This window comes from Crassostrea angulata, chromosome 6 (assembly GCF_025612915.1).
Source record: "Crassostrea angulata isolate pt1a10 chromosome 6, ASM2561291v2, whole genome shotgun sequence".
Taxonomy (NCBI): domain Eukaryota; kingdom Metazoa; phylum Mollusca; class Bivalvia; order Ostreida; family Ostreidae; genus Magallana; species Magallana angulata.
In genome coordinates this window covers 34,000,161-34,021,799 of record NC_069116.1, presented here as the reverse complement: position 1 = coordinate 34,021,799, position 21,639 = coordinate 34,000,161, and the positions used below count along the sequence as shown (strand labels likewise).

Sequence of the window (21,639 nt, the reverse complement as noted above, 5' to 3'; positions counted from 1 at the left end):
ATAACAGTTAGTGTACTAGAACGTCTACATCTTTTAGTCCTGTGCATGGTTTTTCAAAGGATAAAAAAAAAACAGAGAAAAATATTCTTTTCATAACAAAATGTAAATTTCATATTTATTCAAACGCCTTGCAACAAATAGTACACTGTATAACAATATACATGTAAACATACTATAGCAATATAATAACATAGATGTAGAATCTTACAAAAGTTCTATAACAACACAAAGTCATCTATCAACAGATTGGATTAACAAGTCAGTAAATAACAATAACATTAAAGACCTACTAATGTGTGACTTATATCAATATCTGTAACAGCTAATACATTATTTTCCCAACAAAAATATCATCATCCATCTATTGCTATGCTCTAAATAAAGGATACTTTTGGTGCGGTGCCAATACATGAACAAAGTTCTTACACCAGTAATACCGGTATTACTGTCATAAATTACTTATAAATTGAACTGTTCATAAACAACTCAAACACAGTTCTGTTGAAACAACGTTTTTGGCCTATCTACATACATGTACATGAATACCATTCACTAAGTTAGTAAGTCTTTTTATCAGATAAATGAAATTAAGGTCGATGTTATTTATAACAAATTAACAATGGAACAATCTTTTATTAGATAAAAAGCAATTGAAATCCATATTATTTTTAACAAAATAACAATGGAACAATCCTTAAAAATGGAACATCTTTTTATTTTACAGTTTTGATTGTGTTTGAAATGACTTTTTCATCATGGCAATCATCAGGAGTCCTGCCACATTGGCTTCCACACACAGATTTTGCCTTCCTTGTCTCCTGTCAATACACACCTCGTTCTGTCCTCTAAACTGGTCACTGGTGCTGCAAAAAAGGCGCCAAGTTACAACAAATATTGAATGATGAATATGCAGCGATCTTGGGACAAAAACATAATTTTTAAAAAAGAAGCGACCAGAGATATGTTGTCATGAGCACACACACAAATGCTTGTTCCAAAAAAGAAAAATAGAAAAGAAAGTATTCATTTACAAAAGAGTACATGCAGCTTTGAATTACAGTATTATAAAACAGTTGTGAATTCATTGTTAATGCAAGTTACATTTATTTAATTTGTTTTTACATCATGACTAAATATTAATAATAACACAGGAAAAATGATTTTTGTCTCAGCAACAAGCTTCTGTTAGTTAAAGGCAATAACAGTTGTACCAGAATGACCCTTCACAGCTGACACTAAAGTGGCGTTGTCACCGTCCCATACTTCTAGCTGCCCCAAGTCTGTTCCACAGAGTATCAAACTCAAATTGTTACACCACACCACACAACTAGAAAAAAACAGCAACAACAAAATGCAGTTAAGGCATTAATTATCCGATTGAATTGTTATTTTAAATCAAGGAATAAAACAGATTTTGAAGGAATGATCGATTGATTGATGTTTAGTTATCACTAAAAATGATGACAAAAAAACCTGAATGGCAGTCCAAGTACCACTCCCTCTTATTTTGTTTTTATTTTTAACTGAGACTCAAAATTATTTTAAACAGTATTAAAAGGGGTTTACATTTCTACCATAGAAGGAGACAACCTACGTGACTGTATAGTTAGTAGAAGTTTATTTCTATTATTTTATTTTAGTAGAAGGTTATTTATTTATCCATGAAAAAAACTTGTGAGAAAATAAAAAAAACCAGTTAATGTATTGTTTCTATCATTTTTTAGGATGCTGCTCAAAATTAAGCTTACTAGCCTTTCATTAAAAGTTTATGTGAAACTTTCATTCTTATGAAATAAAACATAAATAAACAAGAGGCCCATGGGCCACATCACTCACCTGGACAACAATAAACTTTATAGACTCAAAAACAAAGTGACCTCAATGTGGTAGAATAGATCCTGTATAAAAGGATTTAAAAATTTTCTATCCAGATATTCTGATGAACATTTGGCCCCTTTTGTTACATGATAATTTCATGATTTGTATATACATGTAAGTAATACCATACAATATAATGTTTTCCATCCTACCCCAAAAGATCATGATTTTGACAAAGGATGCTTTCACTCTCACTGACATTACAGCTTTTCTAGACAAATGGTTTATGAGAAGATTTTGAAAGATTTCTCTCTATTAATTCATATGTAAAAAATCAACATACCATTGTAGTCCCACAATACTCCTGTGGATTATGATTTGAACAAATTTGAATCGACACTAACTGAGGATGCTTCCACAAAAGTTACAGCTTTCTGGCCAATTGGTTTGAAAAGGAGATTTTTAATAATTTCAAGCAAATTTACAAACATTCTTTACGATATCCCCTTAAGGTCAAGATCTAGTAAATGATTCAAGAGTGTCTTTAAGGTGCTAGAACCATTATGACGTCATAATTGATTTGATTTATCTTTTTCCCGTATTTTACTGCCTTAAAGGAATTATGTAGAAAATAAAAACAATATTTTGACATTCTATATTTAATCACGGAAAAAGTAATCCCAGTACCTATACTTGTATATTCAATTTGACATCATTTCAAGAGGAGGTCAAGAGCTTGTTTAATGCTGTTTTTAGAGATACTGTAGGCAATCTAGATATATTTCATTAGTCAAAAATGGACAAAACTCCCGAGATTTGTTACTTTTATCCTTCATATCTTAATGAAATGGTTGTTTAAAACATGATTTTTCGTTGTGTTTACCAAAAGTTTAAGCCCCAGTACACCCCATGAAACAAAAATATTGTTATGAAGCATCATTGAAGAATTTATATCTTGAATTTCATAAAACTGTAGGCGCCTTTTATTTACTGGATCTTGATCTTAAAAGAAGATGGGGCCCATAATTTTAGCTAACGTGAATCCCATTTACCTAGGGATGCTTTGTGCCAAATTTGATTGAAATCAGCCCAGTGGTTATGGAGAAGTTGAAAATGTAAAAAGTTTACAGAGAGATAGAAGGGCTTGCAGACAGATGAACAGACACTGACAGACAGATGGACGCTGGACAAATAGTGATCAGAATAGCTCACTTGACCTTCCAACTCAGGTGTGGTTGAAAAACATATAAAATAGAATTTTATTTCTAAATGTGTCCTGACAGAACATTTGAATATGTTTTTTAAATTGTGAAATAGGGTCTGATTGTTTATCTGATACCACTGACTTCTCTCAAAATTGTGTTACCAAAATGCAAAAGTTTACTATAGATCACATACTGAATCTGGTATCCTAAATTCTTGACAACCATCTCCGTTTGTGTCTCCACATCAAAGATCTTTAATAAGCAATCTGACCCGCATGAAATGAACTTTCTGCAATCTAAAAGCAAACACATATAAAACTATCAAGATCAATTAACAACAGGAAGGATCCGTTGTTAACTACAATCATATCATCTTTGTTAAGTAATTAGACTATCAATATACATTTGATGAAGTTAAAAAAAAAATCCATTCACATATGATATGAATGTTGTGTTATCTCTTTATTAATAAATCTCATATTCCACATTCAGTATATAATAAAAAAAAAGTTGAATGATCACAGCATACTAGGTATTAGATGTATGTACAGAAAAAGATTTGCCCCTTTTCTTTTCTTCCTATTTTTTACCCTCATTTGAATTGGATAACTTTAAAAAAAATTGAAAACTGCACCTGAGTAAGTGCAAGTTTATAACTAGATACAATGTTTTAGAGTACCGGTAATAAATTGGCCAAAAACCCCATTTAACTAAAACATGTAAAACTTTGCATACAGTAAATTAAAAGAAAATCTTACCAGAACTTATTCCAACTGCATTGACTGAGCCCTCATGTGCTGTAAATTTTTTTTAAAATTTTCATGTGTTAAATATACACAAAAAATATTCTGTCTGTATAAATCAAGTCTATGAATCTACTTCATTAGATAAAATGAGTAAATGAAATTATTGGATTTTAATCTGTTTAGTGATAATCAATATAATATACCCATAGTTTTGATTTTGCATGAACACATCAGTTTTGCATGATCATATGAAACTTAGAAAACAATAAGCATTCTGTTTAAATTGTTATGAGACAAAGTAATCTGGGTTTTTACCCCTCATTTCTTCTATAGGATATATCTTGCTATAGGATAGAGAGAACCAACATTCCAGATGACAACTTGTCCCTCTTCAGTCCCCGTTACAAGGAGTGAACCAGTTTTGTCAACGTCCTGACAGTAGACACCTGACTCATGATCCAGTTGTCCCTGAACTAAAAACTGGATAAAAAAATTCCAAAAATGAGGGATAGATGAGTTGATTTATTATTTACTATGAACTTCAATAATTTTTGTGGAATTAGTGGGTACCTCTCATCCACGAAATAACATCCTCCACGAATTGATAAATTAGGGTAATAAAGTCATATTTCCTTTTGTAGATATACATGTATAAGAATACACGAAATTACATCCACACGAACACCTGTAATATTTAAGCCATCCACGAAAACTGGCCCCCACGAAATTTAATGATTCCACAGTATGCATTAATTACTGTCAAAGCCAACCTCAGGTGGAATAATTAAAGGCAAGGTATACAACAATATGCATTATATGGCATGCATTTTGAAATACAACAGACATTATATATATTTTGTACATATTGAATCTTATTTAACTTTATTGTACAGTACTTAACATAAGAATAAATATATATCTGAACAAAATATAATGTTTATGAATTATTCTTTTAGAAGACACATTATCTAAATATACAACAAATAATTTTATGACTAATCATAAACTAAGTCACCTGCGTCATCATGAGGTTTCAATGCATCCAATATGCGTCCAAACTCTATGCTATAAAAGTACCTAAATCAACAAGAAAAAATTCAGTAATAAATGTGTGATATTAAAAAATTGAGCAGTTTTAAAGCATGCAAACATAAATATGATTAAGCTGAATAAACTTACACTCTACAGTGTTCAATAACGTTATCAGCAAAAGGATCTGTAATATATGGTAGTTATGCTAACATGATTTTTAATTAAGCTATCAATCTCCTTTTTAATGGATTATATAATAAATCCAATGAATCACAAATGTTGTCCCTGGAACGTTCATTATAAAAATGTTTCACTGCAATATCTTACACAAAGTTATCCCAGGATCCAACGACGATAGTTTTGTTATCTGGCATCACAAGGCAGGACGACAAGGCCTGCAATATCAACAAGATAAAAAATCAAATTTTTGAAATATAATATATTTAACATGAAAGAAACATAGGTAATCACAGATTACAAAGCTCACCGAGACGTGACATCACCCTTATGAGACTTCACCTTTATGAGACCACCTTTACATGTATCATATTAAATAAAAATCATACTTCATGATCTTGGATATTCATGGATTCTGTTTTGACACAATATCATATGTCATCTGTTAAAAAATTGTATGATAATCATATGTTCATATGTTAATCAATACAATAATATAAAATTAAATATTGCATCCTATCATATTTACAACATATATCATATAATACAATAAAATACCATAATAAACAATGATGAGATATGATATTGTAACGTATGATATGACATTGTATTGTGTTAAACGTTATTGTATTTGATCAAATAAAACAATATCATAATATATAAAACAATATTGTATTATATTACAATATCATATTACATAATACATCATAACATTGAAACAAATGATATTAAATTGTACAATATAGTATGATATTGTATTATACTGTATCATTTTTGATACATAATTTGATATTGTATCAAATGATACAATATTATGTGATAAAGTAAAATATTATATAATACAATATTATATTATACTTATTGTATCATATGATGCAACAATATATTTTACAATATCATACAATACAATTTCATATGATGTGATAATATATCATATTTTAAACCAGTATCATATTATACAATATCGTATGATACGATATTATTTAATATTACAGTATCATATTATACAATTTCATGTGATATATTTCTATATTACAGAAACTAATATCATATTATACAAAATCGATGATACAATAATATAGAATATACAATATTGTATCATAGGATACAATAATATTATATTTTGCAATATCTTATGTTATAGTATCATGTGATTAGATAATAAATTAATAATACAATATAATATTATACAATATTGTATCATAATATACAATAGTATACATAACGATATCATGATACAATATCATAACATAAAATATTAAAAAAATTTATACAATATCATATCGTATCATATAACTTTTTATTACATATGATATTATATTGTATCATTTTAAACAATATTGTTTCATACCATTCAATACTATATCATAGGAATCATGTTATATCATTTATCAACAAACACATCTATCTATCGAGCAGGTTTGAGTGAGGTAGGAGATTTCTTTAGCATCATTGATAATGGAGATCAAGCTCTGCATCCGAAGCAACCTCTGCGTTTCATTTATAATATAGTTAAATCAACTATGCAAGCTATCATCTATAAAACATGTGACCTGTTCCCCAAAAAACTAAACCTCATCCAGCATCCGAAACCTATGGCTCAGATTCAGCATTCAAGCCAGTCAGGTGCATCAGTATACATAAGACGCAACTCCATGCAAGTTTGGTGAAGTTCAGACCAGTAATAACTAAGATATCATCATCAGAAGGCACTAGCAATTAAAACCTTAACCTGCGTCAGCATCCATAACCTATGACTCAGATTCAACATCCATGCCTGTCAGGTGCATCTGTATCATAAGACACACCATCCATTCAAGTTTGGTGAAGTTAGGACCTGTAATAACTAAGATATATTTTTTAGCATCCTTGATAATGGAAATCAAGCTCTGCATCTGAAGCTTCCTTTGTGATTCATTCATACAACAGTTTAATCAACTATGCACGTTTGAAAAAGTACCATTATCTATTAAACATGTGACCTGTTCCAAAAAACTTAACCATATCCAGCATCTGAAACCTTTGGCTCAGACTCAGCATTCAAACCTGTCAGGTGCATCAGTATCATAAGACGCACCATCCATGGAAGTCTGGTGAAGTTAGGACAAGTAGTAACTAAGATATAATCATTAGAGGGCACCTGTTTCAAAAACTTTAACCAGCTCTAAAAACCTTAACCTCCTTCAGCATCCGAAACCTATGGCTCAGATTCAGCATTCAAGCCTGTCTGGTGCATCAGTATCATAAGACGCACCATCCATGGAAGTCTGGTGAAGTTAGGACAAGTAGTAACTAAGATATAATCATCAGAGGCCACCTGCAACAAAAACTTTAACCAGCTCTAAAAACCTTAACCTCCTCCAGCATCCGAAACCTATAGCTCAGATTCAGCACCCAAGCCTGCCTGGTGCATCAGTATCATAAGACACATCATCCATGCAAGTTTGGTGAAGTACAGACCAGCAGTAACTTAGATATTGCTATCAAAAAAGCACCTGCAAAAAAAACCACAAACCAGTTCCAAAAACCTTAACCTCCTCCAGCATCCGAAACCTATAGCTCAGATTCAGCACTCAAGCCTGTCTGGTGCATCAGTATCATAAGACACACCATCCATGCAAGTTTGGTGAAGTATGGACCAGCAGTAACTTAGATATTGCTATCAAAGGGCACCTGCAACAAAAACTTTAACCAGCTCCAAAAATCTTAACCTCCTCCAGCATCCGAAACCTATAGCTCAGATTCAGCACTCAAGCCTGTCTGGTGCATCAGTATCATAAGACACATCATCCATGCAAGTTTGGTGAAGTACGGACCAGCAGTAACTTAGATATTGCTATCAAAAAAGGGCACCTGCAACAAAAACTTTAACCAGCTCCAAAAACCTTAACCTCCTCCAGCATCCGAAACCTATAGCTCAGATTCAGCACTCAAGCCTGTCTGGTGCATCAGTATCATAAGACACACCATCCATGCAAGTTTGGTGAAGTACGGACCTGCAGTAACTTAGATATTGCTATCAAAGGGCGCCTGCAACAAAAACTTTAACCTGGTCCAACAACCTTAACCTCCTCCAGCATCTGAAATTTAGGACTCAGATTCAGCATCCAAGTCTTTCAAGTCCATAAGTAGGTCCAGATGCATCATCCATGCAAGTTTGGTGAAGATAGGACAAGTAATAGCTTAGATACAGGACCTGCAACAAAAACTTTAACCCGGTCCGGACGCCGATGCCGACATCGACGCCGACGCCGAGGGTATAGCATAAGCTCCCCCTGAACTCGCTCGGTGAGCTAAAAAGTGAGCAAGCTCATATACCCCATGGTCCCTTATTACTTGACAATGATGTACATAATGAATGGCAAAGTATGCATCAAATACATAAAATAGTTTGATAAAGAGCATAACATAAGTCATCAGAAAAAATCTTCCAGCAAATATGCAAATCTATTCCTTTGTCAACCACAAAATTCTAAATTCTAAAGGACCAAAATTCCCCCAAAAATAAGGGAATTGGAATTTCTAGTAATATGCATATCTACACATTATGTCCTAAATACCTAAAAGTCTTAACAAATTCCAGCAGTTAAAGATGAGTTGCGCTTACTTATTGTTCATTACTATATTCAATATAGGACCAGAAGTCTTCGTTAAAAAGGACCGAAATTTCCAGAAAAATAAGGAAAACAGAATTTTCTGGTAATATGCACATGCATCTACATCTTGTGTCCTATATAACTACTAAATTTCAATAAATTATTTGCAGCTGCTAAAGAGGAGTTACCAAACTGTTCATTACTATATTCGATATATGGCCAAATTTCTAAATTCAAAACTGACAAAATTTCTAGAAGTACTGTGAGCTAGCTTAAAATGATACTCCCGCTAAAAAATATAATAACTAAAGTGTTTCTTTAAGGTAAGAAAATGGATACAAAAAGTTTCTTAAAATGACCTTGAACTTCCAAAAGTTACCAAAGCTTAATGTCAGGATATATTTTCAGCTCATAAGCAATCTTATTGTGAAGTATGAAATCTAATCATTTTCATTATAAGATATGGCCTATACAGGAATTATGAATTTTTATTGACAGTGACCTTGAACTTGTCCAAATGACCTTGGGTCAAAATCATGACACACCCTCAGTTCATGATAAAGCAATCTTTATGTGTAGTAGGAACTTATGATGTTTCTCCAAGAAAAGGTATAGAGCAGATATAAAAAATACACTTTTTCTTCCGGTGACCTTGAACTTGTATTGTATTGTATGATCTTGAATTGTAATCATGTCACATCCTCAAGTCATAAGCAATCTTTATGTGAAGTAATAACTTTAAATGTTTCTCAGAAAAAAGGGACCAGACATAAATAATGCACTTTTCCTTCCAGTGACCTTGCACTTGCCCAAATGGCCTGGGGTCAAAATCATGACACACCCTAATGTCATAAGCAATCTTTGTGCAATGTAAAACTTTAAATATTTCTCCATGAGAAAGTTATAGACCAGACACAAATTATGCACTTTTCTTTCCAGTGACCTTGAACTTGCCCAAATGACCTTGGGTCAAAATCATGACAATCCCTTAGGTCATAAGCAATCTATGAGTGAAGTGAATTTTGAGAAATACAGTAGTACATCTAGTACACTATACAGCAAAATACCCCACATTACATAAAACTCCACAATCTTATGGCAATTTATCTTTAGAGTTCTCTTGTTTACATTTTTACACATATGTACCAACAGAACTGATTCTTTTAGTTACATACCATGTTTGACACATTGAAACTTCTTAATTGTCGCTGATCTTCTAATGAATACATTTTTAGCATTGTATCTATAACAAACAATTTTATTCATGTAATTATAAAAACACAGTATGTTATCTCTAAATTCTAAAATATCACAGTTCAGATACTACACGTGTCAATATATATTCTATTGCCTTGTGCAGATTAAGATGAACATACAGTATCTTTATGTGCCCATGCATATAAAGAAAGCAGGTACCTTGTGAAACAGAAAATATGCTGCATCCATCTTCTGTAAGTTGCAATCCTGTGACTCCACTTGATACAAAAAATTATAGTCAATAACTCAATAACTTGTACTAGCTAGTACATGTACTTGTAAGTTTTTTAATATCTAAAGTACTTAGATTGTGTACATGTACCGTAAATGTTAAATAAACTACACACCCTTTCATCTTGAGTACAATTTCGATTCGAGAAAAAAAGTGAATAATAAACATGTGGATAGATATATACATTTTTACATACTGTACATGTGTTACATTTGGCTGTGTATTCTTTTTAGCATTTCTGGCAGAAAGCCGCTTCCACTTAATCAACTACATTGCTAAATACATGTACTATTTATATGTATTAGAATGGGCATATTCAGGAAGAACAAATTCTTGTTTATAATGTTTACAGTAATTTCCAGTACTATTTAAAACTAGTAACCTTTTATGTAATGTGTATTGATGTGTCACATAGAGAGCTGATATGTCTTCTAAGGAAAGACAACTCTGGACAGAACTGGCGACACTTGACTCTGCCGATTGAACTGATTGCTCTGCCTTTACTTCTATTTCTGAAAAAATAATAAATAAGTCATATTATGTGATGATGGTAATTTTTCAAAATAAATTGTAACAAGATTTCCTCTAACAGGACAATTAGAACACCCCTCCTGTATGTTCTTTAAAACAGAAATAAATGGTGTTCTTTTCATTTTTTAAAATTAAATCAATATAATTATGAAATTGCTCAGGATCAGGTTTTATGGCCAAGAAAATGGGTTTTTTTTTCAGTCCTGTTAGAGTGATCTTATTACTTACCTTCATTCTCTTGTGAACTTGACGACACTGTGGTAAAGCTATAGTGTCTCGGGCCATCTTTGGTGAACCTTGGGGGTGAGGCTTCTTGAAAATCTGTTTAGGCGTTCGGCCAAATTCCATGATCTGAATCTCGATCCTAGCTCTCTCATTTGGGTCCTGAATTCTATCAGTCAGCAGTTGTTGAAAGAATAATCACATTTGAGTCATATACATGAATATTTACTTATTATAATAATTAAAATAAAATTTCTTTAAAAGAATGTGTGAAACTTCTTAATGTTACAAAATAACCATGATGAATATCTAGCTCTGTATACTTCATTAGATAAATAACTATTATATATATAATAAAGTTGTAAAACCACTGTCCGAACAATTGTTTGGTAACCATGGTAACCTACTTGTCCAAGTCCACGGCTCCTTCATATGTCATGTAGTAGAATACTGAAACAAATGGACACACCTGATCAAGATTTCATACACCATATAAAGGGACTGTACTTCAATTTGTTTACGAAAGACACACATATCATCTTAGTGAACATACAGTGAAACCTGCCTGATAAGTAATCTTTGAGATCTGTTTTCACTGTAGCTAATAATTCTAACATTTTTCAGTGCCTGGTGTTAGACACCTTACCATTGTCGGCCTTTTCTGTCTCCCCCCCCCCCCTACCTGTTTGTATCCAAATATAAGATCGATCCAGTGGTGAATATTCTCTGAGGCAAAGTCACTTTCCAAAGCTGCCCGCATTTTGTCAATGAAATCATGGTGAACTTAAAATAAATAGCCAGTATATATATATATATATATATATATATATATATATAAATATATATATATATATATATATATATATATATATATATATATATAGTAGACATATAATTCAAACATTTTGTGACAAATCAAATTCTTGCTTAAATGTGTACATCAAATATTTAATGACAAAATCTACTTTTTGTTTTGGTGCAAGATCACAGATTCCCACTAGTTTGATTCATAGTGCAATAATTTACATAGTACATAATGAATTGGCTGAGTGACATTACCAAAATTCCAAGGTTTATAGGGGATGTACTTATATAAATGAAATATTTTTTTAACCAATCATCCTTTAAAATAATTACAGGAGTGACAATACCAATGAGTTTTAAATCTTTTGTTCATGCATGTTCTACTAAATCCAAATGGTTCATGTGTACATTGATTTCTTCATGATACATTGTGAATTACATGTAATTCATAGAGTATGCATATATTTACAATATTTCTATTTATAGTTTATTTTCTTACAATTCATGGAAGTTTGACATCACCTATCGGTTGGCCATCTTGTCTTATACCAAAGTTACTGACCTATAAAAGAGTGTTCAAAATTTATTATTAAAAAAAAAAAAGAAAAAAAGAAGAAGAAAGAGATATGATCAACAAATTCAGCTCCAATAAAAAATCAAACAGCAAATTTCTATAACTGATTTTGAAATAAATACTGTACTTATAGTCTATGTTTACTTGACCTCCCAACAATATACCCCCCCCCCCCAACCATCCCATTATCATTATTGTACCTGGTGTATCATTATATCTGTCCCCATACATAAATAATCAGACTGTTAATAGAATGCATGTACTAGCTGAAAAATGTTGTACAGTAAACCCTACTTTGTGCGGAAAATATTGTACTTCGACTTGTTTTCAGAATGAACATATTTGATCATATGCTAATTCATCTTGTAGAAAGTCTCACCTCTTTATTCAGAAGAAATTCTCCCCTTCCTTCGAAAAATTCGGGAATGAGTTCTTTGAAGTCGGCTGCTCCTTCCAGGCAATTAGCTCACGTATCATCAAGACTTGAAAATTGTAAATACGAGTCTACCAGCTAATTAACAATGTGTTAGGCATAGTATGAATGGTATCAAAATGAGCTGGCAATATATAATTAATAATTCATTATCACACATCTTGATAATTAGGTTTTTATGATTGAACTTATCACAATTATCATACCTGTTTAACATTCTGTCAGGCTTGTCAAATTTTCCATTTTGCAAGCAAAGTACATACTCGGGAGCTTACTCGGGAGCTTAAAAAAATAAAAATGAATTTGTTAAAAAATATATGCAGAGTTTATATTAAGTTTACATATTATCAGGTAATACATATATCACTCCATAAGTTCATAAGACTTCTTCATAATAAGTCATTAATGCTGTGTATCCTTGCTAAGTAAAACAACACATATCCTGGAGTGGTATAACGAGATCCATACAGGAATTTGGGATCTGGCATATCTTGATATCTCTCCTACAACAAAAAGAATGATCTAGGCATAGTTTATATGAACTGGTATTTCCAATAATAATTAAACTAATTTGAAACTTCCTTACAGATGGGCATACAATTTTTTTATGTCAGACCTATGTACATACCCTCATTTTTTGGATTCTTTCCTCATTAAGTGCTCCTATAGGCTTGCTGAGGTCTCTGTAGATTTTTCATCTGCCAGATCTACATAAGTATATATATGAATGAAAAAATTATCTTCTTTTCTCTAACAAAACAACCTGGTGTTTAATTTTACAACTATTGCTTCATTCTCAAATCTTTTTTGCAGGGGTCATTACGGTACCAATTCTTGAAAATCAAAGTGATATTACCTAATTTCATATCAAACTGGAGTAAAAAGGACAAATTATATTCAATTTACAAATACTAGTATTTTTTTTTCGTTTTACAATGCTGGTATGTTTGATAAATGAAAACCAGATCTCTCTCGATCTCTCTTCCCCCTCTCTCTTTTTCTCTATCTAAAACACACATGAAAATCAAACATACCCAGAGTAGAAGAAGTAAAATCAGTAACAATCCATGGCATGACAGGATACTGGGTAAGATCACAGAAGCTTCTATCAGCTTGACTTAAAAACAAAATCAAATTGAAAGTTCAGCCATCCATAACTACAGAGAGATCTAAGAATGCACTGTATTTATATAAAAGAAATGCAGAGTATTTAACAAGACTGTAAGTTACAGGTGTGTATTTACCTGTTCAGGTACATTAGGTTGTCAAAGTTGGACAGATTTTTACTTTGCCATTTAATCATCATGTCGTCTTGTGAGGATTGTTCAAGCATTAGCTCTGAAAAATTTTCAGCATATGAAATTTTACTTAAAACACAGCCATGTACATGTATGAAACCTATACTGTATAATACATGTGTTCATCCATAAAAAAGACAATTCTTTTAAAACTTCACACTTTTGAAACCTCTTCTTTAATAATATTGCAAGAAGGCTCTTCTTAATATTGCAAGACTTGTATTAACTTTCTAATTCAATGCTTACTTTCTGCAAACATTTGCAAAAATACATGTACAATCAGATTGTTTTCTCATTAACACTATATACAATGTAATACCGGTAATCCAGAGAATTCTTGAATGAGGATAATATATACCTTTCTGATCAAGGATTGTTCCATTCAAGGTATCTCTTTCATCAGATGTTGTCAGGGTTAGATAAATATGAGAGCATGGTGCTCCTTCTTTACAAAAGATTTCCATTCCCTGAAGTAAAGAAAATGTTACAATAGTCATGTAGATTGTAAGCTAAAGGAATATTAGCAATGGAATTCAATGTATCTTAATCACTAAATACAGTTTACTGTAGAATCATCTTTCTTTGTGGGCCCGGGACCCATGTTCGTGTCTTTTGTGGGTAATCCTTGCCCACGAATTAATATCCCCACGAAAGTTTGTTTCATATTTATTAAAATTATCCCAAACGTGCTACCAATGAAATTACCTCCCCATGAACCAGAAATATTTTTCCTACCAACGAACATTGACCCCCATAAATAATCAATGTACTGAAGTACTGAGGGAGTTGATTTTATCGATCATCATTGTATTAAAATCAACTTATCTTGCATGACAATTGGTTTCTAGTCTGTATTATTATATGAATTTTTAGATTTTTCGAAAAGAATATCGAGAAACCCCATATGAATCATGTGTAATATTTAAAGATAGATTTAAACTATCTATTAGTAATCGAAACAATTCTAAGAACTGAGAGCACTTAAAGACGGGGTCTTAAAAGTTTTAATTTGTGATTGTCCTTGATTTCCTCGAATATGCTTCCAAAAATTATGAGTTTGAATTAGTTGTTACAATCTATGTTAATTCGGTTTTTTGCAATTGTCTGATACTGTCACAATCAATAGATTTATTCATGCTTACTAGGGTACCTCTGATTTTTATTCTATGTCCATATCCTTTTGGTTCCTCAGATTTTATCAATTCAGGTATAGGTCAATATTGGACTATACTCGGACTGTTCTATTTATTTACTATGATGCTATAAATACCCATGTTTTTGGTCAGTGAGCCGGGGTCCATTAGCACGCACTGCAGTAGTAGCACGATGTATTGCTAAGCGTATTTTTTACGGTAACCATCTCCATTAGGGGTTCCAGCAAGGTTCCAGCAATGTCCCAGTGATGATTCGGCCATAGTCACCAGTGTTCCGGTATTGAACATCTTACCACCCATGTAACCTCCTTCGAGTATTCACTTACTACGCTGGAAGCCGGTGGACGGAAGCCGTCATCTTAGGACGTGGTACCGAAGGAGGACACATTGGAAGAACACTGGAGGGACACTGCTGTCAAATATACCACCATAGGACATTGACGAATCAGATACCAGGAACATTTGTTGTTGTTTTTTGTTAATATTGTGTGTGTGTGTGTGTGTGTGTGTGTGTGTGTGTGTGTGTGTGTGTGTGTGTGTGTGTGTGTGTGTGTGTGTGTGTGTGTGTGTGTGTGTGTGTGTGTGTGTGTGTGTGATGTGTATATTTGTAAATTTATTTTATATATATAGATAAAGATTGTAAATACTTATTGTTATTCTCATTGCTTGACTGGTTAAACACACGACGGCTGTCGTGACAAATTGGTGTCAGAAGTGGGATAATTATGTCTAACCAGTCAACAAATAATGGTCATTTTGTTATTGTCAATTAGTTTTTGAAGTATCTAAAATGGTTTTTTTTTTCATTTAAGGTAGCTAGAAATTGTATGGAACCCCAGTGGAGAACGGTTACCGTTGCCTTGTGTATGGTTATATTTTTCCTTTTAGTGTTAAGAGGATAAGTACATTTTTGTTTGAAATATTTATTAACATTTGATTGTGTAGTTGATATATTTTTGGTATATTAAGATGGACCAACCAACGTTACAAGAATTAACGGAACACGGACAGAAAATGGAACTCAAGGGATCAGATCTCCAGAAGTTCATACGAGATCAGCAAGCGCACTATCGGGAGTTACGGGCTGCAGAAAGAGATCGGGAAAAGGAAGCGAGGAAGTACGAGTTGAAGAAGCAGACGCTAGAGATGGATAGAATTAAGATGCAGGAAAAACAAGGTAAAGCGGAGCTTGAGAGTAAGTACCGTGCTACTATATTTCATTTAGAGCAACAGTTGAAAGAGACAAAGGTTGATATTGTAAGTTCTTCATCTGCTAAAATTCCTGAGATGCCATTTTTTGACGAAGTTAAAGATGACATAGATTCTTATCTTCGGCGGTTCGAGCGATATGCAGAGGCGCAGAAGTGGAAACCAGATACATGGGCAGTCAATCTCAACGCACTGTTACGTGGTCGAGCACACGATGTCTATGCTTTGCTGCCTCAGGAACAAGCTCTCAACTATGATGCTCTGAAAACATCGCTGTTGAAACGATTTGAGAGAATAGAGGACGGATTTCGTCAACGATTTCGTATGTGTTGACCTGAAACAGGTGAGACTTTCTCTCAATTTTCTGTTCGTCTTGGAAGTTATTTAAATAGATGGATAGAACTTGGTAGAGTGCCTAATACCTTCGACAGATTGTATGATCTTGTGCTTCGGGATCAATTTCTTTCAATGTGCAGAGATTTATTATTGTTTTTGAAAGAACGTATACCCAAAGACATTGATGAAATGTGTAGGCTAGCTAATCAATATAAAGAGGCTCGTCATATTAATATTTTGACGTTAGTACATTCTGGCAGGAAAGAGTCTACTACTGAACCAAGGAACGGATCACCAAATATACAGAGAGACCAGAAGGAACAGAAAAGTACGAAAGATGCAGCAACAACAGAAAAACAGGTACGCTGTTAGAAATGTTCCAAGATAGGACATGCTTCATTCCAGTGTCCACAGCAACGTTCACGACCTAGAGGATATTCGCAGAACGGACATCCCTACCAAACACCAAGTAAATGTTCAGCATTTACTTCCGTAACTACAACAACGTCTGTCTCGAATCCAAAGACTGATGATTTAGTTAGTACATCTTCTTGCAATGTGTCAGCTGCTTTAGAGAACATGCCTACTTGTGATGGTAGACTAAATGAACATTCAGTTCATGTGTTAGGAGACACGGGTTGTAACGGTGTAGTGGTTCATAAAGACTTGATTTGTGATTCGCAGTTGACTGGCAAGTGTCGAGAGTGTGTTCTTGCAGATGGATCCAAGATAAAAGTACCAGTTGCGTGCGTGAGTATTGATACACCTTACTTTATGGGAGAAGTTGAAGCATGGTGTTTAAAGAACCCTTTGTACGATGTAATCATAGAAACTATTCCAGACGCAAGAGATCCAAAAGATCCAGATATGAGGTGGAGTCCAAGTACCGCCAATGCAGTGTTAACTAGACAACAAGCTCGCCATGTAGGTAAAAAGACTAAACCAATTTGTGTTCCAGATATTATTGATTCTAGCGTGAGTCCAGCCGACATATTACGAGAACAAGAAGAAGATGCTACTCTGGAACAGATCCGTGGTTTAGTGGGAAAGGATACAGATGCAGACACCAAAGTTCATTTCATAAAGAAGAAAGGTATGATTTATCGAACTTTTCAATCGTCTAATGTTGAAAATGGCAAAAAGCTCACACAGTTAATTGTTCCTAAGAAATTCAGGACGAAAGTCTTAGCCCTCGCATACAAAGCTCCGATGTCAGGACACCTAGGCATTAGCAGAACGATTGACAGAGTATTAGCAGAATTCTACTGGCCGGGAGTGCAGTCAGATGTGAGGCGATTTTGTCAGTCATGCGACATTTGTCAGAGGACAACTCCAAAAGGTAGGACTACTAAAGTACCTTTGGGTAAGATGCCATTAATTGATGAATCTTTTAAACGTGTTGCTGTAGATCTGGTCGGCCCTATTCAACCAGCAACGGACCGAGGGAACCGGTACATCTTAACCCTGGTAGACTTTGCTTCACGATACCCAGAGGCAGTGGTGCTAAAAGGTATAGAAGCTGAAAGAGTTGCAGAGGCTCTTGTTGAAATCTTTTGTAGACTTGGAATACCTGTCGAAATGCTAACTGCTATGGGCAGCCAGTTTACTTCGGAGCTGATGGCCGAGACAAGTCGTCTACTTTCATTTCGACAACTGACGACAACACCGTACCACCCCATGTGCAACGGATTGGTCGAGCGTTTTAACGGCACACTGAAGCAGATGCTGAGACGACTCTGTGCTGAGCACCCTAAGGACTGGGACAGATATTTGTCTGCAGCGCTGTTTGCCTATCGTGACACCACCCAAGAAAGTCTCGGATTTTCACCTTTTGAATTGGTTTATGGTCACACCGTCAGAGGTCCAATGCGGATTTTTCGTGAGCTATGGACAAAAGAGGTAACAGATCCTGATATTAAAACAACTTATCAGTATGTTGTAGATTTAAAAGATCGTCTTCATTCAACCTGTGAGTTAGCTAAAGAGAATCTGGAGAGATCGTCACAAAGATATCGCACCTACTACAACAAACGGGCGAGACAGCGAAACATGAAAGAAGGCGCGAAAGTTCTTGTGTTTCTTCCTACCGCTACCAACAAGTTACTGATGCAGTGGAGAGGACCTTACATAATAGTCGAGAAGGTAGGGAGTGTAGATTACAAGATTGATGTAGACGGAAAGCTTAAGACATTCCATGCTAACATGCTGAAGCGATATGTTGATAGACAGGATGATGACAATATTAGCAGAGACATTGTAGGAGTAGCGGTTATCGATGTAGAGAACGACAGCTCAACAGATGACAGTGATTTAAATGACTCTCCGTCACAGTTGAATCCGGAAGGTCCAGAGGATGTCAACATCAGTGATGAACTTGGTGAGAGAGAAACTCATGACATTAAAACTTTGCTTTGTAAATATTCTGATGTTCTTACAGATGCCCCAGGACTGACTACATTAGCGAAACATGAAATCAGACTGACAAGTGAAAAGCCTGTACGCACAAAGCCATATCCATTACCCTTTACTTCACGTGAAACTGTATGCGAAGAGGTCAGGAGAATGCTAGAAACAGGGATCATCGAACCATCGACAAGTCCTTATACGTCGCCGATTGATATAGTCAAGAGGAAGGACGGCTCCAATAGATTCTGCATAGATTTTAGAGCAATCAACAGAATAACCGTATTTGATGCAGAGACGATTGCGTGTGCGGACGATATATTCGTGCAGTTGGCAGGTAGTAAGTACGTGTCAAAATTTGATCTCTGTAAAGGTTATTGGCAATTACCTCTTGAAGAAACGTCAAAGTGCATAACAGCTTTCCAGACACCATTTGGACTGTTTCAGTTCAAGGTTATGCCGTTTGGTCTGATCAACGCGTCAGCCAGTTTCAGCCGCTTAATGAGAAATCTATTAGAAGGTATGCAGTTCATTGACAACTTTATAGATGATGTTATAATATATACCAAGTCATTTCAGGAACATCTGCAGATTGTGGAGGAGTTTTTAGAAAGACTGCGCGCTGCAAACTTAACTGCGAAGCCAAGTAAGTGCTATATTGGATTTCAAAGTTTAGAGTGTTTGGGACATATAGCAGGAGAGGAGAAACTTCTTCCAGTACCAGAGAAAGTAGCAGCTATTCAGGAGTTTTCAACACCTACCACTAAGAAACAGGTTAGGTCATTTTTGGGACTAGTTGGTTTCTATAGAAGATTTATACCGAACTTTTCAGCTATTGCAGCGCCGCTGACAGATTTGACACGGAAAGGACAGCCAAACAAGTGTATCTGTGGACAGCAGCAGGGAAACGCATTTACATCGCTGAAGTACGCACTCATGGTAACACCAGTGTTAAAATTACCCAATATGAGTAAACCATTTATATTGCAGACGGATGCGTCAGATGCAGGTGCTGGTGCAGTGTTGTTGCAAGAGGAAGATGGAGTGAAGAAACGGGTTTTCAACGCTAGCCAGAAGCTGAAGTCGCACCAGTTGTCCTACTCTACGATCGAGAAGGAATGTTATGCTATAGTCTGGGCGGTCCAGAAGTTCCAAAGGCATTTATATAGGAAAGAGTTCCTACTGGAGACCAACCACCAACCTCTGGTTTATCTAAGCCATGCCAAGGTATCTAATGCTCGTTTAATGAGGTGGGCATTGTTATTGCAACCGTACAGATTCCGGATCGTCGCAATTAAAGGTTCTGAGAACGTCGGTGCAGACTGTCTAAGTAGACTGTAAATATGTTACAGTACATTTTGTAAAAATTTTCTTGACATTTTTTTTATTGATTGTGTTTTTTTTTAAAAAGTTATAAAACATTCTTTGATAGGGAGATATTGTCACAATCAATAGATTTATTCATGCTTACTATTTTCCTGTAGGGTACCTCTGATTTTTATTCTATGTTCATATCCTTTTTGGTGCCTCAGATTTTATCAATTCAGGTATTGGTCAATATTGGACTATACGCGGACTGTTCTATTTGTTTACTATGATGCTATAGATACCCATGTTTTTGGTCAGTGAGCCGGGGTCCATTAGCACGCACTGCAGTAGTAGCATGATGTATAGCTAAGCGTATTTTTTACGGTAACCATCTCCATTAGGGATTCCAGCAAGGCTCCAGCAATGTCCCAGTGAAGATTCGGCCATAGTCACCAGTGTTCCGGTATTGAACATCTTACCACCCGTGTAACCTCCTTCGAGTATTCACTTACTACGCTGGAAGCCGGTGGACGGAAGCCGTCATCTTAGGACGTTGTACCGAAGGAGGACACATTGGAGGAACACTGGAGGGACACTGCTGTCAAATATACCACCATAGGACATTGACGAATCAGATATTAGGAACATTTGTTGTTTTTTTTTTGTTAATATTTTGTGTGTGATGTGTATATTTGTAAATTTATTGATTTTATATATATAGAAAAAGGTTGTAAATACTTATTGTTGTTCTCATTGCTTGACTGTTTAGACACACGACGGCTGTCGTGACAGATACTTTGTCTAGATTTTACTCAAGCCCGGCTTTCATAATTGTTGAAAATTGACTTAACGGTATTTTATGTAAAAAAAAAAACCCCGAAAACTCTTAAACTGCTGAATTAACAAACAAAGTGAACATTTGTATACCGATAAAAAACACAGGCACCTGACGTTAGAAATATTTTTTTACAATAAAATTCCAAGAACTTTAACAATAAAAAGATTTGTCACGGTCGCCATTTTGATTTTTAAGACCGACTTATCTGACACGATTTTCTTCATTTGCGATTCATGCAAAATTAATAGGTAAAAATAAATCCGTTCCCCACTTACTACTTTTTTGTGTAAACTCGTGCATCACCTAATTACGAATTACGATACAACCGTTCCTTTCATTAAAAATCATACTCCGAAAATCAGAGACATAAATAACAGAGATTGGCAACTCCGCAATTAGCGTGTAAATGTTACGGGACCAACCTTACTTTGAGAACTACAAGTGCAACAGCAATCTTGTAAGTCAT

General features: G+C 34.5%; 1 protein-coding gene and 1 pseudogene across 1 annotated transcript; one reads left to right on the top strand and one right to left on the bottom strand.

Moving 5' to 3' along the window:
- Window positions 1-84: 84 nt before the first annotated feature.
- On the bottom strand, window positions 85-14,526 carry LOC128187471 (protein FAN-like; annotated as a pseudogene).
- Window positions 14,527-15,863: 1,337 nt separating this feature from the next.
- Window positions 15,864-16,621, top strand: LOC128187272 (uncharacterized). The gene is made up of 2 exons (XM_052857585.1): window positions 15,864-15,943; window positions 16,049-16,621. The coding sequence occupies exon 2, from the start codon at window positions 16,049-16,051 to the stop codon at window positions 16,619-16,621; it is 573 nt and encodes a 190-aa protein (XP_052713545.1). The 5' UTR covers window positions 15,864-15,943.
- Window positions 16,622-21,639: the final 5,018 nt, after the last annotated feature.

Coding starts and splice junctions, on each gene's coding strand:
- LOC128187272 (XM_052857585.1), top strand. CDS start 16,049: ATGGACCAACCAACGTTACAAGAATTAACGGAACACGGACAGAAAATG.